We start from the raw sequence: 23,073 nt of genomic DNA, 5'->3' as shown, positions 1-23,073 counted from the left end.
GTCAAGCTAAGAACACACACCTGCAGCAGGGGCAAAGCCCTTACACTGAACGAGTAAATCATGCTGCTCTCATAAAAACAGCAACGTACACTCCCGCATTTGTGCTCGACCAAGCCTGACCTCAGTAATATTCCATGACTATGCAAAGATCCTATTCAAATAGCTCGTGCTGGCCCCATCACAACGAAAAGGCACATGCAAACAAATAAAGAGTCTCATCCAGGTAGGTTTAGTGCAGGAAGCCCAGGAAAGAGGGCCCTTGATCATCTTGCACTGAACTAGGGCTGCCACAAACGATTATTTTGATAGTCGACTAGTCACCGATTATTTATGCGATTAGTCGACTAATCAGATCATCATCCACTGGACGTAAAACTACAGCTTATTGCACCAGCAGCATCTGCTCTTATATAACTATCATTAGCTTACAGCTTTAAGCTTTTAAGGTGCTAACTAAAAATAAAGACAAGATGATAGTTTATTCAATTTTAATGAAATTTGCAGATTGTTTCGGTAAAGTTTAATAAACTCCTTGCTATCTAAAATATAACAGGACAACGGAGTATATTCTCCAGCATCTCACACTTCTGATAATCAGCTGTCTGCTTGACGTTTATTCAGCTGTGTAAAAACTATAACTTTAATCTCAGCCAAACCGATTTACTCAGGAACAAATAAAATACAAAAAAAAAAAAAAAAAGCCAAACAACAACATTTTTAATTTATCTAAGTGACTCATATATATTTAACCTGAGTCGTGAAAGACGGCGGTGGGTTTGAAAACAATTTGCCGGGAGTCCGGTGTTCTCACGGCGCTAGTGACCTAGCCCCCGGCTAGCTATCGAGCTAGTGGGTAACAGACGTCTCCGAAAACGTCGGAGCGCTTTTGAAAATATGTGGTGTCCTGATAAACTGAGCCGATATTTGAGGTTTACACAGCTACATTCTCGCCTGAAAATATGTTAAACGTTTATTTTGTGACCCAGAAAGAATAATAAGAGTAATATTAAAACTAACTAGCTGCCGCCATTGTTGGAAACTAAGCTGGGCCGCGCTATGAATTCTGGAACACAGCTGCTTCTTCTTCTTCGGGGTTTAACGGCAGCTGGCATCCTTGTACATGCTGTGCTGCCATCTTCTGTTTCAGTCCGTTATTACACTCTTAAATCCTGCTATTATTCCTGCGTCTTTTGCGATCTTACAAAGCTTCAAACGACACGTCGACTATTAAATTAGTCGTCGACGATTTTGATAGTCGACGTAATCGTGACTAGTCGACAAATCGTGGCAGCCCTACACTGAACAATCATTCTATATCACTCCACACCCTGTGGAGGCTACAGTTAAAGTGGCTTCGCTTAAAGAAAAAAGTGTAGAAAAGTAAGACGGGGGGAAGAAAAGACGCAGTGAGAGATAAACAGAAAGTGCAGAGAAAAAGAGACAGCCTCGGGTATGATACACTGGATGGTTGCCCGCTTGAATCCCAGTACTGACTGAAACCATCTGGATGAGGCAAAAAAAGTCACTGTCTCCACCTCACAGTGAGACTGCTGTTAAGCCTTCGACTAATCTAGTGCCGCCACTAAATGACTGGCAGTACAAGTCTAGGATTTTAAAGGCATTTCCCAGGTATTAGGAAGGAGGCTGTGTGTGTGTGTGTGTGTGTGTGTGTGTGTGTGTGTGTGTGTGTGTGTGTGTGTGTGTGTGTGTGTGTGTGTGTGCGTGTATGTGTGTGTGTGTGTGTGTCTGCTGTGTCTCTAGCCACCTGCTATTTTAGCTCCACCAGTTGTTCCTGTAAAGCGAAATCTGTTCCTAGATTGCTTTTTGTAACTCACTGGGAAACCTGAAATCTGTGATGATTCGGTGTCATTTTAAGGAAGTAAGTTTTAGTTACTTCATATTCTCATCATACATTGATGTTTCAGTCAAATATCAAAAAGGAGATTTTCTGTTTTTTGCTGTTTGTATATACATGTATGGAGAAATACAGTATGTGTATATTTAAGTTTCTATGTGGAAAACTCCTACACAGCATGCAACACTTTGGCCGCTATAGCTGCAATATTACAGACTTACACTGACTACTAACAAATTACAGTAATCTACTGTAAAGTAGCACTAAAACAAGGACGTACGCTATAGCATGTACCCTAGTCAGAAGAAAACCACTTTACATAAAATTGAACAAATGCCTATTCTTCCATATTATTAATTAACTGGTAGGAGGTTTGTAAAGTTTCCCTCGGTAGACGTAGGCTTCCAGTACTTCTACTGAACTGTTTTTCCTGTAAATGGGTCACTGTTTTGTTTATCTCGTGCACGTAGGTGATGCAACACAGTACTAAAAGGGGTTTCACACTCTTCCACATTTCAAAATGTGGAGGAAACGTGCTATAATATACTAAACAATATCCAAGAACAACAAGGAAATATAAGACTGAAAGCTAGTAAACATGGATGTAGACAATACTGGCTTCAAATACTAGGAAACTGACAAGTGCTGATTTAACACTGATCTAACAACCTCAGCAACTGCTAGTTATATATTTTTTTGTCATTCTCATTTATGACTATATATTTCTTAAAATACAAGAATCATTTTGGTCACATTTTGGTCATGACAGTTTAGTTTTGGTGGTGCTTGCTCCTAACCTGATTTTCAAGTTTCAAATAAAAGACAAACGGTGGTGGGAAGCAGTTTATGCAAAAATGAAAGAAGTCGTTTTCATATCATACTCAGTAACTAAAATAAACAAAGCTCAAATGATATTCTTCTGAACAGCACAAGAAGGATCTCTTTGCTGCTTTGCAATTTTTAATTAAATGATGAAATGATGAAACTTCTTCTGAGTTCTTCTTCAGATCTACCAAGAAAGAAAAAAAACAACAACCTGGAGAAAATAATCTGCTAACTAGCTACAGTCACACTTGAAATATGGTGGTAAATAAAATGTCACAGGGTCATACTTGGTACAGCTATGAAATATGCAGCAAACAACTTTCAGTGCTAATATACAAAATAGGTTTCACAAACATTTTTCCATGTGAAACCCATCTAATTATTGCCCTGATTAGAGGCTAATCCTTATGCGCCTGTCTGTGGTGCTTTTTAGAGGCACTCAGCTGTACATAACTTTGCAGTGATTACTGTTATCACAGGGTTCAAAGTGCGTAATACCATTAAAACCCATAAAATGGACTACATATGACGAAGCTATCACAGCGGCTTTCACTTATTAGTTCTTGTTTCATCATCGTCTGGCTGCAGCTTATTGTAAAGCACTGAAAAAGGACATAACGTTTCTCATATATGGGTTATCGAAAAAGAATAAGCTGTGAGATGCTCACACAAACAAGAATGTACTGTGTCAGTTTACTTCTTGACATTTTTAAATATATATTCCCAAAGCTTCATAATTGACAAGGTGTTTTGTGTTTTTTTATTTTTTGTCTGGTACCTTTAGCTTCCCTGCTTTTCACTTCTTTCTTAATAAGATTTTGTAGAGAGAAAACACCCAAAGGTCTCAAAAGGAACAATCAGCCGAGATCACATTCCACAAAAAATACAAACAACTCAGTCAGAAAATGCTTATTCATTTATTAAAAAGAAAAAACTGAAATGTTTCAGCTCAGTGTTGAAGGCTCTACTGAGCACCAGAGCAATATAGTATTGCTCTGGTATTATTAATGACAATGTCAAAAACAGGCTGTTAATATGAACCTCGGCTTATTTAAGTACCATACTATGTTGATCGTAGTGTTTGTTCTCAAACTCCTCCTAAACAACTGGTTCAATCTTAATTAAGCCTAGGCTATAGACTACCAAAGGTAACAAAATGTTTAACATCTATTCCGTGATTCATTAAAATATTTGCTCCAAATAAAAACTATTATTTTTTTCTGCCAGTTCACAAACATATGTAGTTTTTGAACCAAATGCAAAATTTGTATATTCATATGCACGTTACACGTACATTTTAACAGTCATGAGTAGGGATGGGTACCGGTGTCCGGTGCCATGATGGCACCGGTTCTGACATAAACGGTAGTAACCAGACCGAAAAGAAGCGCACATTTCGGTGCTTTATTTCGGTGCTTTTTTTTCCTGAGCTGTGATACACTTCTAGCCAATCATTTTACGTTTCTGAGGATAGTAGGCGGGTCCAGGTACGTGCGTTCTTTTAGAGCAGAGCTACAGATTAAAAATGCCCAAGGCGAAGTGGTCAAAAGTCTGGCTGTACTTCACAGCAAAATATACAAACTCAGCAGCCTGCAACAAGTGCTTTAAGCTGATACTGTGATACTGTCAAAGGAGGTAACACCTCAAATCCGATGAAACACCTGGCGACGCATAGCGTTTTTTTTAAAAGCCCAGAAATGCGCCGTATGATAGCTTGCTGCGAGACCTCACACCGAGCACATCTACTGCGGGTGTGGTGCCTGTTATCGGACCCGGAGTTAGCAATATCCCCCAAAAACCCGAAGAGGAGAGTCCTGGCCCCTAGCCCTGCCAGTGTAGCAGAAATGATGACGGATGATGATGGCAGCAGCAGCCGTTCTTCTCTGCGTGAGTAGCTTAATGTTGTTCGTGTGTAATTTACGTTGAGTAGGCTAACCACGTTATTACATTAATGCATGTAAGGTGAACTAGCAAACCTCATCATAGCTACATGCGGCTGTCTTCCTGTTTGATGGCAGATACTCCCTTCACCCTGGCCAAAAAGGCTAAAATGACCAAAGAAAAAGTGGAAAACAGTTAAACATGAGAGGTTTTGGACAAAGTTTGTGTTTTTTCCATTGATTAAGCACTGCTTCCAGCCAAGAGTGATACCATATATGCCCCATAGCTGCAGAAAAGGCTAACATTGTTATCTTTTTACAAAAAAACAGCTGAACATGAGAGGTTTTTGGACCAATTTTGTGTTCTCCATTCTTTAAGCACCGGTTTGAGCACCGTTTGAGCACCGGCACCGTTTCAAAAGTACCGATTTGGCACCGGTATCGGATAAAACCTAAACGATACTCATCCCTAGTTATGAGTAGAGTTTAACTTTTAACACTTGGCTAGCTGTATTTCCTATCTGTTGTGCCTTTACCATTCTACACAGTTAACTGAGAGTGAAATCATAATCATCTGTAGCAGTAATTTAGTAGTATGTTATTACTACTAAATTACTGCTAGTTATTTAGGGTTATGATTTATAGGCATATCAACATTTACAAATAGTCAGCCCCATTTTAATAATTGTTAGTTAAGTGTCATTAAGTGTCATTAAGTCATTAATGTAACTACCAGCGAATGCTGTTTGCCATGAATTAGGCAGCTAATACTGCCTGTATTTAGTTACTTTCCATTATACAATAAATATATAGAGTACAAGAGGAAGACTAAAAAACATATATATTTATTATTCTTTCGTAAAATTTTTATAAACAACCATTTTTTTCATCTCACAATATACAGTGGTCCAAAGAACAACAAGATAAATTAACCATACATGTCTGACAATGAGCAAACAAGAGCTGCAGGCCCACTAGTTGGTCTAAAATTACCTCTTACTTGCATCTGACCATCAAGTAGAACTATATAGACGGAGCTGTTTTTTTGTTCACCTCGTGAATATCAATGCAAAGTCTGCTGTTCACTCTATGTCGATTCCTTTTTCTGGTACCAACTCCTGCAAACACCTGTTTCTTTAGCAGCTTAACAGTGATGAACTGTAACGAGATCCTTCACAAAGTAAAAGTACCACCTTCAGAATACTAAAACAAAAGTTCAGCATTAAGTAGAATAGAAAAACAGACCTGTCAGCATTATGGCTGTACCTAACAACTCAATTACTCTGGTGCTTATTTGTTAATTTACTGACTTCAGTAACTGTTTACCATAAATAAATAAATCACACCTTATACATTATGATTTTGTCAAAGAATATTGCAGAATATTGCGAAATCAGACTCAAGACCATATGCCACAGTTTGTGAGGTCTTACCAAGCTGCTATGCAAGCACTGTCACTCCTCACCACTGACAATAACTCTCCTTGACAACAACTGCTAATAGCCATTTTGGTTTCCCAATAGCCAGAGGTCGCATTATATTAGTGTGTAACTGGCAATAATGTGCACAGCAACCACTAGAAAGTCTTGCTTTGACTCTTTGTGGCTTGATCTCAATTAGATCCTTACCAAATTTGAACAATGCATTATTAATTAATTACCTTTGGACACAGCTATAGCCCTAAGGCAAACCGCTCAAAACCTGAATTTAGAGGTCACTGTCCTATTTAATTCCAATAACAAGTGTTTAACATTAAAGCCAAATGTCAGACGCTCCACTATACAACATAAAAAATCATTTTCAGGTTCAGACCAGGAGAAGAATTTCCCTCCTGACAGTGAGCTGATTTGGTTCCTCTATGCAGCAGCTGTTCAGCAAACCTGCCTGTCCCTCACTATGCTCTCTGTTGGGTGGATGTCACATATTAAAGTTGTGACTACCCAGGCATAATATTGGATTTTAACATATTTATATGGGCTGCAGAAAGACAAAATAACTATATATGAAATATTTCCTATGCATGTTTTCAACATAGCCTGTTAAAAAAAGAGTATTTGTGATTAATAGTACAACTTACCTGTTCCATGTTGAATTTATTCAGATTTATGAACAGATTTATCAAATTATCAGTATTGCTGGTAATTTCTTTTTCACTGAAGAAAAACAACAGGAATCATAGACAGATGTGATGAGCTACCCGCACCGAGCATCTTTAAACAATAAAGCTGCAATTAACAATCATCCTCCTTACTGATCATTAACTAACAGTTTCAATATTTTGGTTATATAATACCAACTAACTGAGAAAAAATGTTCATCAGAGTTACAGCCATATCATTTAACACAGGGAGGTCACACCAATGTCTTGTGGTATGGTGTCAAACAGTCTGGAGTTGACCTTGAAGTATATGTAAAGGTAAATATTAAAATACTTAGATCTAGCAAGTTTCATTAGGTTTCATTAGGTTGGGCAATTCCAAAGCTCAGGCTCCAAAAACTAAGTGCACAGTCCTTGAAGGCTATTGATGTAGCACTTTTCCCCTGATTAAAGAAACACTGCTGATTGTCTGACCAACGAGACTTTGGTCAAATGAGAGTGTATCGACCAAACAATCGTCCAATGTGCCAGTCAGCCCTGACGTACAGCCCTTAAACTTACACAATTCACTGTATGTGAATAGGAAATCTCCACAGGGGGACACACACTACATGTATGAGTTGACACTTAATAAATTAGCAGTTAAGATAACAAGCAGCACTTGAGAGTGCATGCATGAACAAGAACTTCTCTGTCTTGTTGTCGGCCAATCAATCTCTGTGTCTTTTGCTTCGTTACGATTACCACCAACTGTGCATGTTTTGCAGTCATTATGCTTCATTTCGATAAATCGCTTGAGAAATAGAAAAAAAATACTAGATAAGGTTTCCGTGCGATGTCCTCCAACTCCTCGAACACATACACAGAGTGGATCAATAGCAGCCTCCTCCCCCATCTTACATAATAAACACCAAGGCCTAAACAGCAAAACAGCTTCCATTCCACCTGTGCGGCCTGCAGCAATAGATTATTTTATCCTCGTGGAGAGAGAGAGACAGAAGGAAGAGAGAATCCAACACCAAAAAGAAGACGAACGATACTGGAAGAACAAACACCAAAAAAACGAAAAGCAAAAAGAAGCAAAACAGACAGGACGCCAGAGAGAGAGAGACAGAGAGTGAGAAACACCACATTCTACCCCGCTTGGTTCACATTTCAAAGCTCTGAAGGATGTTTTTGAGGTAAAACTCCAGCAAAATGCATCTTTTCACAAAGACAAAATACCATTCTGACTGGGCAGAAGCACAAACTGAGCAGAAAGAGAAAAACGCACAACGCCTCTGGCAATTATATCTGCGCCTTATCCTATATGTTGACTGTTTTATACCTTTAACTCTCCACATTCATAGTAGAACTGTAGTAGAGTAGGGATCATGGCATGACTGAGCTCTTTACAACAACCTCATTGACTCACCAAAAAAGAGCCATATTAGCGCTCATGTGGGTTTATGTGTGTGCGCTTTTGAACAAAAAAGCTAGAAAAGATGTACTTTACTTTTATACACACACACACACACACACAGACTAACACACAGGTGATTATCTTCCATTAGGGAACTTTTGTTGTTTCTTTTAAACTGCCACCTCTTCGGCTTTGAGAAAGAAACACTTAGGCGTGATAGAGGGTTAGCATCAGTCTAACACACATACACACACACAAAAACAATGTGCACGGGCAGCAACACATACTGTATGTACTCTGTAGTCCTGTCAAGACCAGAATCTCTTTCACATACCAAGCATGCACACAGAAACAGTTAGATACACACACAAACTCTCTTGCAGTCCAACACACACACACACACACACACATACAGCGAACAAAGTGTCAGGTGGCAGTGGAAACGTGGTGATTTGTTCCTCCTGACAGACAGGAAATAAGGGAGTCGACCAGGGACCTCACTTCCTCTAACACCTGACTAACCTGACATCTATCAGACAACCCCCCATACACACATGTATTCACACTGTCCAATGTTTGGTCTACTCTAAAACACACACACACACACAGATTCACCATCCCCCCAGAATTCAAATGTGGCATTAAATACTTGTGAGCAGAGAAAGAACATGTGCATAACAAGCATTACATGTACATTTTAAATTGTATCAAAATCCCCAGGTTGCAAGCTAAAGTAATGAAAGGTGCAATAACACCTCTGGTAACAAACAGCCTCTAATACAAATTGCTTCTACTGTTCTTAAAATATTGCTTTTTTTTCTTAGCTCCAAGCAAAGGTTGCCACAGAAATGTGAGACCATCAGTGGAAGATGATGAAAAATGGAAAATAACGGCATAATATTGGTGATGCTGTCACTAGAGTAAAAAAATAATAAAATAAATTAAAAAACATGAATAGCGAGTGCAGCACTGACAATGATCATCATTTAGATGAGCCTTCTAATCTACCCTCTCCTCATTACTCCAAGGTTAAGCAAATTTCCACGTCCGCTTTTGCTGTTTGACACTGATGAGAGGGAAGGACTTCAGTGTGTACTTGAGGATGGAAGTTTGTGCATCAAACTGCATGCTAATCTATTTGATTTGGGTTTTGACATCATGCTCTGAACCTTCCCAGCCCACAGCCCACCATATAATGTCCTATCTCTGACCTCAATTCACTTAAGCATGCCCAGTGGACCAATCAGCACCAAGTACCGGCTTAGCAGAGCCAATGGCATGTGTCATATCAAACCTAATCACACACTGATAGATCCACTAAGTGGGTCAGCTTTGTGGTGAAAGTCTTTTCCCGGCATAGGACGAAGGAAGCAGCTTCAAAGTTCATGGTTAGAAGGAAAACTTTTGCGTTCCACTTTATTTTTTATACTTGAGAGAAGAGCAGTGGTTTAACAGCTGGCATGCTGGAGTCAGATTTAAGCCTGGAAAGGCTGTATTTTTCACACTATATTGAACCAACAATGCTTTTATAGGTCCAGTTTAATTATATATCTGTTTTTTGATATATGATACATACATTTTTTCTACTCTGGGATATACTTAAAATAGTTATCTCAGGCACACAGCTCTGGTTGCAAGCACAGCAGCTGCTTTTCAAGCCTTTTATTTACAGGAGGCAGCCAATGAGGGAGGGTGGCCGTAAAGGGAAGCGAGCTAAAACAGCTTGTTTTGGACAGATGATGAGCGGCTGAGGCGTTTCACCAAGATAAATAAGGATTATTTTGAACTGTGATTCATAAAACACTACACCCACTAGTATGGAGCTGCTAGCATAACAGCTCTGCGTTCAATTTAGGCTTCTTAAAGACCACTGGCATTGTATACATCAGACCTTCCCAAAGTGTGGGGCCCGCCCCCTAAGGGGGGCGCAGAGCCATGGTTGGGGGGGGGGGGGGGGGGCGCGCGGTATGAAAAGGAAAAAAACAAAACGCTTGGACACTGCTAGCACGGGGCGCCCACAAAAACGCAAAACAGGAGATGAAGCATAGCTGAACATGTTTCCAATCCAACTTCATTCTAAGCCAAAGACTATAAAATATGGTGAAGCATATCGTCCCTTTGGTTTCACGTGCACAAGTGCCGAGGTAGGTCTCCCCTGCAAAACTGATTTTCCCTTCGTTGGGAGCACGCGCTGGGCTCTTCAAATCACGGACAAACAGTATCCCACAGTTGTTTATGTTTTTAAACCCATTTTGCACAGAGAGGAATTTTTTTTTAAAAATGTATTGATAGCAATGTTGAATTTTATTACACAGGAAAAAAAAACAACTACACGTAAAATAATCACACCGTGACGCCTCTGCCTTTGTAAATGGATGGACAGTAAATGTAAAACCTGAGGATAGTCAGATTAACAGTAACAGTATTTTGTCTCTATCTGCCATTCTGCAATTCCTCTCATGTAAACAATAACGTGGCGCACAGCATGACGTGAAAAAAGGCACATACCTTTGACGTTGCGTGACGAACTCTGTATTCCTCGTCCACATGTAAACGCAAAAAAGGATTTTTAAAAAATCTCAGTTTTGGTGATTCCAAACGCTGTTTACGTGTGGACAAAACAGTTGCTTTTCCAAAAATACCCGTGTAGATTCGGAGGTAGCGTAAAAGAGTTAGTAGTTTATTTTATCATTATGTCTTTTATTGCAGATTACTTGTATTTGCTTAATTGTTTACTAAATGTTTGAGGTGTGAAATAAACCGCAATGGAGCAAAATATGGGGGTGTGTGGTTGGAGGATGTGTTAGTGTGTGTGTGCAAGCGCAGGGGGGTTTGGGGGGGCAGGAACATTTTTCATGTAAAACAAAGGAGGCCCAGCAAAAAAAGTTTGGGAACCACTGGTATACATTAACGTGTCTTGTACACGTGAACTCCTGCACATTTTCAAACTTTATTCGGCAGTGGTCATGAGTGGTTTGGGTTTGGTATAGAACCTAAAAAAAAAGGCTGCTTTTAGAAAAACCAAGAAATCGTTTTTCATCACTGAACAGCTATATTAAAGATAGTAAAGCCTTCTGGACTCCCTCTGTTATTGATGTAGAATATGATTAACATTTGGAAACACTGCGCATGTGACCTATCCTTGACTTCACCAGAATATACGTAAAGTCTACAATGAGGCTCTGTCTGGATCCATGCTGGAAATGTGAATCAGTCAAACAGCTGTGGAGCAGAACCCACTCCGTGACAGGGAGGCAGAGGTTGGAGGGTGAGGGGGGGATGAGTTATGAATAAAGAAGGGAGGGTGGAGAGGTGAGCAGATGAGAGATGGAGGTGGGGGTGGGTGGATGGGGGGACAGTAAAATGCTGCCGTCACTTAAACTCTAAAATGAAAGATCGATGAGCTTATTTAAATGTGCTCCCAGAGACGCGAGTTGGCTCATATAAACCCCCTCGCATTTATGAGGACGGGTGTGGGCATCGATTGGCGGAGAGAAGAGAGAGAGTGAAAAGGGGAGAGGGGCAGGGGTGGAGGGAGTGGGTTGTAAGGAGGGGGGGAGGGGATGGGGGAGATCAGGAGGATCAACCTTGGCTCATGAATTTCATCCTTTTCCTCCTAAAATAAAACGTCCTGATAAATGCTGGGGATAAAGGGGTCGGAACCTGGAAAATCTACAGTCTTCGATTGGCCGCCTGGCACAGCTTATCAAATCAATAAACCCGCACCACCACCACCCTACCCCTTCACCACAACCAGCCTCATCACCAATCTGTTTCACTAATTTCCAATTCACCCCCTTCCACCCCTTAAACCCAGACAGCTGAAAGGGACTGCTGGGCTTGATGGTGGGAAAATTGGGGGGTGTGGTAACTTGGGTGCTGGTGGTGAGACCTTGACATTAATAGGAGGACAGAAGGAGCTGACTCTGCAGCCGCTGGCAGGAGGGAGGGAGGGAGGGAGGGAGAGACCAAGGGAGGGAGGAAGATGGGAGAGTGTGACAACTGGGGAAAGAAGGGAGAGGAGAGCAACTTTTGACATGCACAGAGGTGTTGTCATACCGTCATCATTGATTGAACTGCAGGCAAGGCTTTGTGAGTGACAAGCACGGTGCGCCGCATTCTTCCTCCAAGCCAGCACCGTTTTCTTTTCACCCCTTTTCCTCACCACTCCCTTCTCTCCTTCCTCTACTCCTTCTTACACCACCTCCTTGCCCTCTCAGCCACACTCTTGACTTTCTCACCCTCCCCGCTCCCCTTCTTCACACTCATGCGGGCACTTTTCTTGCACTTAAACCGCTTGCACATATCCTCCATACGTTCACAAATAGCACACCCCCACACTTCTCTTTCACATACACACACGCGCAGACATTCCTAAGACCCCCACCTCTCCTCCTCCTCCTCATTACCCCAAACTCTCAGCCTTACGTTCTGCCCACCACACCATCTGTGATCAAGAGAAAAACTGCATGTCAACACCAGCCTGACCTTTTCCATGCTTTTGTTTCCCCACTCTCACATCCTCCTATGAGGTACATTAAAAAAAAAAATCACATTCATAGCACAACCACTGCAGTTTCTTTCCACTGTGGCGACAAAAGAAAACAACAACAACATATAAATACTTAGAACAAGGCAACCAACCATTTCCACCTTTGGTAAGGGATCAATATCTCATCATATCTGTCTCCTTTCCTGTTGCCATATTCAACAATTACTCCACTCAGCACGCAGCTACAAGTCTCATACTAATCCGGACACCTGCCTAAGCAACAGGGTCAACGCCAAAATGGGATACGGCTTAAATGAACACACTGTGTGAGGCTGCATGTTTGTGTGTGTGTGTGTGTATCTACATGTTTGTGCATTTGTGTGTTTCTGTGCCAAATCAAGAGCTGTAGTTAAGCAGGTCACTGCATAAAAGGGGGATTATCAGTGCCTGGAAACTGTAACACTAAGACACCCCCCCATTCACACACACACACACATCCTCAATAACTTAATCCTGCGATTTATAGTATGAATAGAAACAATAATAATAATAACAATAATAATAATTAATACACGCACTGCACAAAATACCTAGCCTTTTCTGTCTCTGAACACAAGAATATAATTACCCCCATAAAACCACCCTCTCTTTTCCCCTCCTGCAGATATGGATTAGAACTCCACCAAGTGATAAACTTAATATGTTAAATCACTGTTTTTGCAGTTTAGGGTCTTTATGTCTTCTTGCTCCTGTTCAGCATGATTGCAGTGACAGAGGGGTCTGACAAAGGGGTGTTTATTAAGACAATAGATTTTCTGCTTACATCAACTATGAAAAAAACTAAAGAACCCGCATTAAAAATCTAATGAGAAACATTCTTATTTGCTCTGCATCATCTGTCATTTGAGAGTTCAGCTCATACCTTGGCCGTGCAACATGTGGCAGTTGCTGCCGAGAAGGAGCAGGAGAAATAGAGGCAGACACCGGCTCACTCTCCGGGTCGTCACGGTTCCCATCACCATCTTCTCCCGGCTCCTTGCAGCGGGTCCCTCCACACGCTCCGGAGATCCCGGACAGCTAATTCCCGGCTTCATCCTGCGGGAAAAGGCTCCGCTTCTCTCGCTTTGCTTCTGCAACTCTCAGTCTCTCTCTGCCCTGCGCACGAATGAGAAGAACTGCGAATGGGTGGCGGAGGTGCTGGTGGCGGGGGCAGGCTTCAGCTCTGCCCTTCCTGGGGTAAAGCTGTCACTGCTGACAAACTCCCAACTCTCACTCCGCAACTAGGCAGGCTGTGGGGGTAAGGAGGCTCGGTTAACAGGCAGACTGACTTTCCCTCACTTGTCCGGGGCTTCACGATGTACCGGAGCCGTGATCTCTTAACTGCAGCGGCTGCGGAGTCCGTGTCTTTCCACGACCTGTGATAGTCTACCTCATTTCCATCTGGATTGATCCGACCATCGAGTTAATACATTAGAGTGTGTGTGTGTGTCTGTGTGTTTAGACTTATCGGCTTATTCTCTGCTATCGACTTCAAATCCGCGCTTGTTTTGATGTCTTCACCGGGGATTTGTCCCGCGGGTCATTTTGCCGTTTACACGGCGGTCGCATTAACAGAGAAGCGATAAAACACCTAAGTTATCCATCCGTAGTCTGCCCGTATGGCTGCATGCTCTAAAAATCAATCCAGTAATTGATTCGGTGAATTCCCTTGGATTTAGTCAGCAAACAAAGTGTGGAAAGGGCACCCGAGTCTCTTTCTAAGAGACTCTGTTATCTGAGCAAAACTTAAGATAACAGATATCCAATTTGACACGTTAAACTCGAATGTCCGTGGGTCGAAACTGTGTCCACTCTTCTCCCTCGCACACAAGGACACTCTTTGCCCGCGCGCATACGCCACACAGTCCGGCTAACTTGTGTGGTAATGCGCCGCGGCTCGGATTACTCGGAAAAATGAGACAACAGGTTCACAAAAATAATGGGATTTCAAGTTTCTCGGCAACAACCGAGACTTTTCTCCACCTTAGTACGGGTGCACTGCCGTGGAGGCGCTGCTGCGAGACACCAAAGTGGCAGGTTTTAAGTGAAAGACCAGCCGCTCAGAGCCAGACGGTAACGTTACTCTCGCTGCTGCTACTGCGACACTGGAGCCTTTCGCTGTTTTATCCAGAGTCTTCAACGGTCCCCCCGCGAGCTCGCACGAGCCCGGGAAAAAGCAATACTTCAAATATATGTTTGTTTGTTTTTTATCGCTGTCCATACGTACTCACGAGAGTTTCTATCCTCAGTTTGCGGCGTTTTGTTTTCACCTCGCTGGTTTCTTCCGTGTCGGAACCCTGTTGAGGCTTTGGGAGCCGACTGGGGCGATGCGTCTCCCTCCACTGAACACCTGCCACCCTCCTCTCCTCCGCACAGACTTGGGGGAGAGAGAGTGAGGGCTGTTGGTTAGACTTATCCGAGCAGCTCCTGCGCACCTACTCTTTTATGAGCGCAAACTTATATTGACATTAGTTTGAAATTACTTTTTCACAGCGTTAGCCTCTCTCTTAATCTCTCCGGTAATCTATCCCAAACTCAAAAACTAAACTTCCATTCACTATCATCCGTCGCTGCTGATTGGGAGAGCTCACGGTTCCCGCTGTTCCTATTGGACAGTCCGAACCGAGGGGAGGGACGCACATCCAGCACCCCCAAACATCCCTGCCACACTCACAGATAGACACACACACGCGCATATACAAATATATGCAGGTTTTCGCTCTAAACATTTAGTATTTAGTGATTTTATATTATTAGTTTATTTTTATTACTTATTAGGGAATTTATATAAATGGCTGGGGAGGACTGCAAATGAGAAGGAGCCGCCCAGGGGATTTTTTTTCACCTTGCTAACTTCAAAGGAATTTCGCTATATATTATTTGACAAAAGAGGAGCTCTCAGAAGCACTGCTGGCGGTGCAGCTACATGCACATCACAAAATAACTGCCTGGAGCTATATCTTAGCACTAATGATAACCTAGTTTCGTCCATGGTGAGGGTCATTAAATGGCACATTAATATTAAAGCCTACAACACAGTGACCTTATCTTTTATTGCCTCAATAAATCCTCAGAGACAGACTTTCCATCCCCCGAGTGTCCAAATAGTGTTCCTGCATTGTCAGGTTGTCCCCAATGAGCTCTCCCCTAGAACCTACGCATCGGCTCACTCATTTATCTTTCCATCCAGATTAATTTGGCAATTGTCATCTAATTTTGTTTCCAGTAAAGCGGTTATAATGCTGAATTTAGTCTCCATCAGTAGCTTAATCTGCAGTGCTGAGACTCAGATTTTGTGCTGCATTTCACATTAAAATGCCAAAATTCATACTAATTTATCTGCAGAAGTGGTTTCAACCCCCAAAATGTATTCTTAAAAAGCCAGTTTATGTAACACGAGTTTATAGTCGCTTCTTCACTTAAACTTTTTTTCCTTCTGCCCATAGAAATAGCATCAGGAGAGCAGTGAGAGTGAGCCAAAACAGTATAGCTGTGGTAATGGAGAGGTACAGATTAACTGTGGGTTCACCAGCACAAGCAAACCTCCTTTTGAAATTGTCATTTGACACTTTGTTATGATAAACAAAGAAACTAATTATTACTACTTTAAGTGTAATAATCCGGTTACATTTTATATTACACTTTAAGTATGAAGGGTAATATAGAGGGATTTGCTTTTCGTCCCATTGAATGTCAGTCATTCACTCATTCATTCCATCAGTGCAGATGAGTCACTTCATTTCAGTAACAAATCTTGGTCTCTGGTTGCCACATCACTGCTAGTTTCTTCCGGTTTGTAGTCCACTTTTGAAGCCCAAATCACTATCCTGCCGAACACCCAAAAGTGTGTGAAATGACAGTCCTCTTTGCATGAAGGAGCTCTAAAGCTTTTCTGGCAGCTTGTACTGACTTTACACCTAACCTGGCATAGTAGCAACAGTAAGGCCTTTAACTACTACTTGGCTGTACATGAGGAAAAAAATTAGAACAGCTCCCCTGTGAAATCTTCAATTCTTTCTTCTAAGTTTACAAGGTGCTTAAAAATTCCCCTGCTGCACACCTGGATGACCTGTTGCACACCAATTGGTCGTTGCATCTTTGGATCTCACCTTCCTCATCCGCCCCCTCAGATCTCCAACGATCTCCACACCAGGCAGGCGGCAACATGTTTATAGATAGTGACATACTGCTCTCACATTTTGGATGTCTGCCAGTTGCTATGATACCATCACCATTTTCACAACCTTCAAGCCCGCTCAGACACAGCTATGGCTTTTGTCTCTCTCTGATGAGGTTACTTTCATTTGTTTTTAGGCATGAGTTTTTTCAAGCAGCCTTCCACGTCACATTGTCTGTTGCCCTTGAATTTGAGCAAGTTTTTTATTTTTTGAATGAAGTATATTAACATGCTTCAAATATGGTGATCCCCCGGCTCCCCACTTACCTCTGACCTCCACTTTCATTTAAGACAAGTTCTGACTTCTTTCAGATCTCCAGCGCTATTCCTGTGCAAGCCCATACTTTTAATGAAGCCGTCTTATTTACAGTCTTCGACTATCTGTCCTGTTTCAGCCGAGGTGGGTCATGGATATTGCAGTAATGCTGTTTGAATGAACGTAAGAAGCATTTTAACATGTTTGGCTGCAGGGAAAATATTCTCCAGAACTGATCCGAATCATAAAGTGAAAGAAAGATAGAAAAAAAAAGAACCTGTAAAAGAAAATCTTTGAGGTAATAAGTTGTTTATATTTTTTATCCTCTGGTGTATCAGCCTGAATTTTATTTGACACAAATCTTGTAAAAAATAAAATAAAATAAAATAAATAAATAAATAAATAAAGGAAAGAAAAGAAAATAAGGATTTTGAAGAAAACTTTCAAAATTATTTTCAGTTGTTCAGTTAAGATACATCCATTAATTACTAACAGCTACTCGTAAAAAGGAACAACTCGCCCACAAGCTACAAACCATAAAAACAAGACTTAATGGGATGGTGATATTTGCAGGCGATCCAGCACCGAGCATTGTACCTGCAATGAATCTCTACTCAAGAAGTAAGTGCTAAGTCTATCTATCTATCACCTATCTATAACCCACGGCAGCAATAAATAATATTTTTATGCACATAAATGTGACCACACAGAGACACACACACCACGCATGCACACACATTTATCTGGTGCACAGACTTGAGTGCTCACAGGTTTTAATTCTGGAGCCAATTTAGCTTCCAATTACCTGGGTATCCAGTACAATTACCACTGCATTTTCTACCCTCAATCTATCTATTGCTCCCTATCACCAAAGCATCCTGTTACAGCTTCTCACCCAGGGAGAAACACATATGATTACAAACACGCACGACACCCTCCCACAAGTTTATGCACACAATATTCATCGTGTAAGGTCACCTAACCTGCAATGTGCACAGACATCTATCTCAAGACATCAAGCTACAGCTGCTCTGCAAAACTCGTGTACACTTCACTTCACCTAGTCACTCCCTTCCTAACATCCACCCAAATACACACACATACACAGTCACACTGAGGTGGCGAGGTGTCCTCCACTGAGGTCTGTGATAGGGACTGAAAGATGACACCAATCTCTGTTGTTCTCTCAGAGGCAAACATTGGGAGGGTCCCCTGTCTCTTTAACACCTGTTTGACAGGGCTAATGACTTCAGTCCCAGCAATCAACGCAGTGGTGTGTGCGCACGCCCGTACCCAAATAGAAAGGCACATACAAGCGCACGCTGAGCTAATGAGCGGTTCCCTGCAGCTCAAGCTGCCACGGTAGAGAGAGATAATGTCAATATTAACTGACCTGTCATAGCAGTGAAGTGCTGGGAGGATGCACACAATGGCAAAGTGGCTGCAGACAGAGACTTTAAAGCTTAGCTGCGGGACACTGACTAACAGCATCAATTGGTTATTCTTGTTGCTTTTAGAGCACTTGTTCCCATCATGACAAAGGTTTTTTGTGTGTGTTTGTGTGTCTGTGTTGTTTTTCCTAAACTGCTATTTCACCAAAATGTAATTGCTGCAGGTTGCTGGATATGAATACAGCTTTATCACAGCTCGTGTGCCACACCCAGTCTGTATTTACATCAATATTACATAGAGCCTCTGTTGAGCACAGAGACATAAAAGGCTAGTGGCCCCTTTGTGTTGAGTCTTCTACTGTAATGTAATGGCAAGGCCAATTTTCAGATAAAGAAGCTCAGCGATTGTGAAGTGAGTTACTGCCTAGTATGTTCATTGTTGCTTGTGTGCTTGCTTTCATTTGTGCACAGGAATCCTCCAGTATCCTTTTCACTGGCCCTTTTTCTTCTGCTTTCTCTTATTTTTGCCACATTTGTGCGAAAAATAATTACAGAGGAAGACACAACATTAAAAGCTAATAAGCCGAATGACTAGAAGTTCACTTTTTTCTAATTGAATTCACTCATAATGGCCACGCTGGCTGCTTCCACAGCCTCTCTATGTGTGGTTTACAGTTTAGTTTCACTGTAGCCCAGGGTGATGCTGTATTCTTGTATTTCAAGCAGACGGAAACCTGATTCTCTCAAACTAGTAGCTCCACCTGTTATCCAAGCTATCTCCTGGGGCAAAACAAGAGGGTGAGGGTGCACCGAGAAGAATAAGCAGGAATGAGGGTGAGCTCAGGATAGCAGGAAGCCTTTCATGTGAAAAAAAGAAAAGGGAGCGGGTAAGGAAATGAAGAGGGAATTGTAAGGAGTTGGGTCACACCTGTTGAGGACTCAAAGAGACAGGGAGGGATATGAGGATAAGTGTAAAACCAGTGGGAGAAAGGGAGGATCGCTGTGGAGAGGGATCACTTTTTAGTGAGTGGAGCAGATAGAAAGGGGTGTGAAAATCACACTCTGGGCTTTCAGGAGTCTTTTATGGAACAAGAATGAAGGAAAGTAAGTGAGAAAGCAGAGCGAGGGTGGCTATTGAAGGAAGAAAAGGGAAAAATATAACCAACCATTTCAGGGTCACCGTATGGACCGGGCAGAGAGAAATCCAAAACGAAAAGCTCATGCTGTGTGCAAGTGGATGAGTGTGCAGGTCTATGATGTTTTTTGTTTGCTTTAGTTTCTTTGTGCATGTGTATGTTTGAGCTCTTAGCTCCTGCTGTGTATCATCCCTGTAGCAACAAAGCGGACGGTTGATCTGGAGCTGGCTTTGTTTCGTGTCAACCAGCTCCTCATGTGTCCGGCCTCACCGCAGGGCCTCGCAGCTGGCCTCAGAGAGCTGCAGTGCATACTTTTGGGATCGCACTCTGAAGCTCTTCCCAGTGCACCTGTAATCACACACAATTATCCAGCATCACACTGTGGTGGAGGAGCAGGCAGAGTGGACATAGTGTACGCCCATGAACTGCACATAAAAGGAAAGCAAACAAAAGGGGAACAGAAAACACGACTCAGACTGTTCTCATAATGTAAAAGGCAAAATCACAGAATCATAAACAACCACTTAATTGGAATTGGCGTGCTTCCGCATTCGTAGACATGTAAGAGCGTGTATTCATGTACATAGTGTTGCACACAGGGATGCCTGAAGGCACTCACTCCACGCTCTTCCACGTGGTGTGGACCGTTACAGAGATCTTAAGAGAGAGTGATGCCATACCCTGAGGGAACCACACCATGAACTTTAATTTCCCACTTTTCCATCCAGCAGTTTCTCTCTTTCTCTTGCCTTCTCTCTACTTCACAGCCCTTTACTTGTCCTCCTCCACACTCTCTTCTTTCCTTATATTTGTTCAATTTCATCTTGATGCAAAATAATTTTTTTTCCTCCTTCTGGCAGCGACAAACCTAGAAAGTAATTCCTTATTTCACTACTTGTTCCTTCCCTCGTCTACATTTTGGGTTAATTTGGCCTAATTTATCATTTAATCAGATACATTACATCATATTAAATTTAAAGAAAAAATCCAACTCAGTTGAATTCACTTCAATTCAAATGGATGTTTTTCTTGAAACAACTGATTTCACAATAACCCACAGCAACTCCTCGCCAACCAGTCATTAAATAGTCTTTTTGTGGTGACAAATGGTTGCTAGGGGGTTGCAGACCGGTCTCTAGGCCCATGTGACCGAGGTCTTATACAGCCCCAGTTAACAACAGAAGTCATCTCAAGGCACTTTATTTAGCAAGGGAAAGATTCTGCTATATTAGAGCCAGAACTCCAGGAATCCAACCAATCGAGCACTTGGTGATGGTGGGGACAAAGAACTCTCTTTTAACAGGAAGATGCCTGTGGTAGAATCAAGCTCAGAAACGACAAAGAGCTTGAACCCGGGGAATCAAAGGTTTCTTTTGAAAGGTCTTTAAAAATGATTGGGCCTGATCATTAATACATTTGTATCCAAAGAGAAGAATTTTAAAATGATTTGCAATTTCTAAGGTAGCCAGTGAAGAGATGCTGATGTGGGAGAAACATGAGCTTTCTTTCTAGTCCCTGTTAGTACTCTTGCAGTGGGAAGTTGAATCAATTGAAAGGTTTTAGGGAACTTTATCAAGGAATTACAGTAGTGCTGTTATCCAGGAGGCTTCCTAGGAACTATTTCAGCTGGCTCATTCCAAACACTCTAACTCTGAGCGTCTCCCAAATTACCAAACACTGTTCCAGGCCTCCTCACAATGTTGTGAGGGCCTGCCACTGAAAGCAGCCCCACAAAATCCAGAGATTTAATTCTCTGAGGTTTAACTCATGATCAGTAATGACTCCAACCCTAGCTCTAAACCCTAGCCCTAACTTGGGGTTGTTATATTCAAAATCTTGACATAAAGCTTGTCAAAAATCTTCCACATTTGATTCAGGAGATCCTCAACCTTCCAGCACCCGGCTGTATTGCACATGCTGGGAAAACACTGCTTTTCCCAGCATGTGCAATTAGAGTCATCAGAGTCATGCGCCATGGCCTCAACCACTTGTACATGAGAGTTATTGCTTCCACAACTGCCAAAGTCACTCTGCTTAGCCTGCCAGTATGTGTCAGCTGCCCCTGGAGTCCCACAACCTCACCAAGTTAGGACTATTAATGAGGAGAAATCAGAAAAAAAAAATTCTGAAGGTCATATCATTTTTGCTGTTTTGGTTTCAACAAAGTATTTTGAATTCAAAACAGATATAACTGTTCTCAGACAGAAGTTCCTCAGTTCCTGACCTTTAATAGTGGATCCACGTCCATCCGTTTCACAGCTATTAATTTGCTTAGTGTTAATTACTGTGCAGGGCATGCTTTCATTAGACCGGATCATTATATTGCTTTACCTTTGTTTGTCTTCAGTCAATACGGTGCCACACAAATAGTAGCTCTAAAACACTCCAGCATCAAGTTTTACAGCTGATCAATATGTATGTTTGAACGCTAACAGAAAATGACACGCTCACTGTGGTGACTGCCAAAAGCGGTACAATCAGAAAATACAAACCTGGGCTTGCTATACAAAATGTTATTGCTACAAAGGATTAAGTGACCACTCTAATTTAAAAAACAAAAAACAAAAAATCTATTCACATATAAATCTGGTACAAAGAGAAAAGTCTTTCAGCAAAACCACTGTGACTGACATGCTCAGAGAAACATTTAAGATGTGTTTGTTATGTACTTAAGGGAAGAATTTGACATTTTGAGAAATATGTTTTGCATATAGAGAGCAGATGAGATGATACCTCTGTTATGTTTGCATGCTGCTGTGAACAGGTGGTCTGCCTGGCTTGGCTTGAAGAAGGGAAAATGTGGAGCTATGTATGCTCTGTTAAAATTACAAGATATTTTCACCAGGCAGTCAAAAATTACACTATTTGACCCATTATATCTTGTTTAATCAAAACCATACAGACCCATGCTCACTGTTTGTAGTTTTTAGTGCTAAGCTAAGCTAAGCTTAAATGGTTTGACCACAAAATAGGATCAGTCTCCTCTTTTAAGTTTTCAAAAGAATGTGCAGAAGTGTATTTCATGGAATGTTGTTTTATCTAAACACAGCACCTGTGTGTGTGTGTGTGTGTGTGTGTGTGTGTGTGTGTGTGTGTGTGTGTGTGTGTGTGTGTGTGTGTGTGTGCGCGCGCGCGTGTGTGTGTACGGCTTTGTGTGTCAGAGAGCCCGCGTTGTGCTTTTCTTTAACCATCATTCATGTCATGCATGAAGGCATGACTCCAGGGTTGCGCCACACAGTGAACATGTATGCACCTGGCTGAGCTGGTCACTGGGGCGTGTACACCCCTGACATGCTTGCTACATGCACATCTGTCACAGATGCACATCACAGCATCTTGTCACCCTCCCACATCTCATGCTTCTGCCCTCCATGTGTGTCTCTGCTACTCTACTGAAACAGACAAGCTGCCATCACTGCAGTTGTCAAGAAAAAAAAATCAAAATCATGTCAGAGACCCAACAAAGTGAACAATGCAGACGAACCTTACGTGATGTGTGTGAGTCCATGGAAGCCATCGAGA

General features: G+C 41.8%; 1 protein-coding gene across 1 annotated transcript in view; it reads right to left on the bottom strand.

The window, feature by feature from the left end:
- LOC113024443 (protein sidekick-1) overlaps window positions 1-13,790 on the bottom strand; it is a 298,320-nt gene extending 284,530 nt beyond the window's left edge. Inside the window, exon 1 of the mRNA XM_026171546.2 lies at window positions 13,475-13,790. Coding sequence (XP_026027331.1) covers window positions 13,475-13,646 — 172 coding nt within the window. The 5' untranslated portion in view covers window positions 13,647-13,790. The remainder of the gene's footprint in view (window positions 1-13,474) is intronic.
- Between the last annotated feature and the right edge of the window lie 9,283 nt (window positions 13,791-23,073).

The sequence above is a fragment of the Astatotilapia calliptera genome, chromosome 6 (assembly GCF_964374335.1).
Source record: "Astatotilapia calliptera chromosome 6, fAstCal68.1, whole genome shotgun sequence".
Classification (NCBI taxonomy): Eukaryota; Metazoa; Chordata; class Actinopteri; order Cichliformes; family Cichlidae; genus Astatotilapia; species Astatotilapia calliptera.
This window is presented reverse-complemented; position numbering and strand designations above follow the sequence as displayed.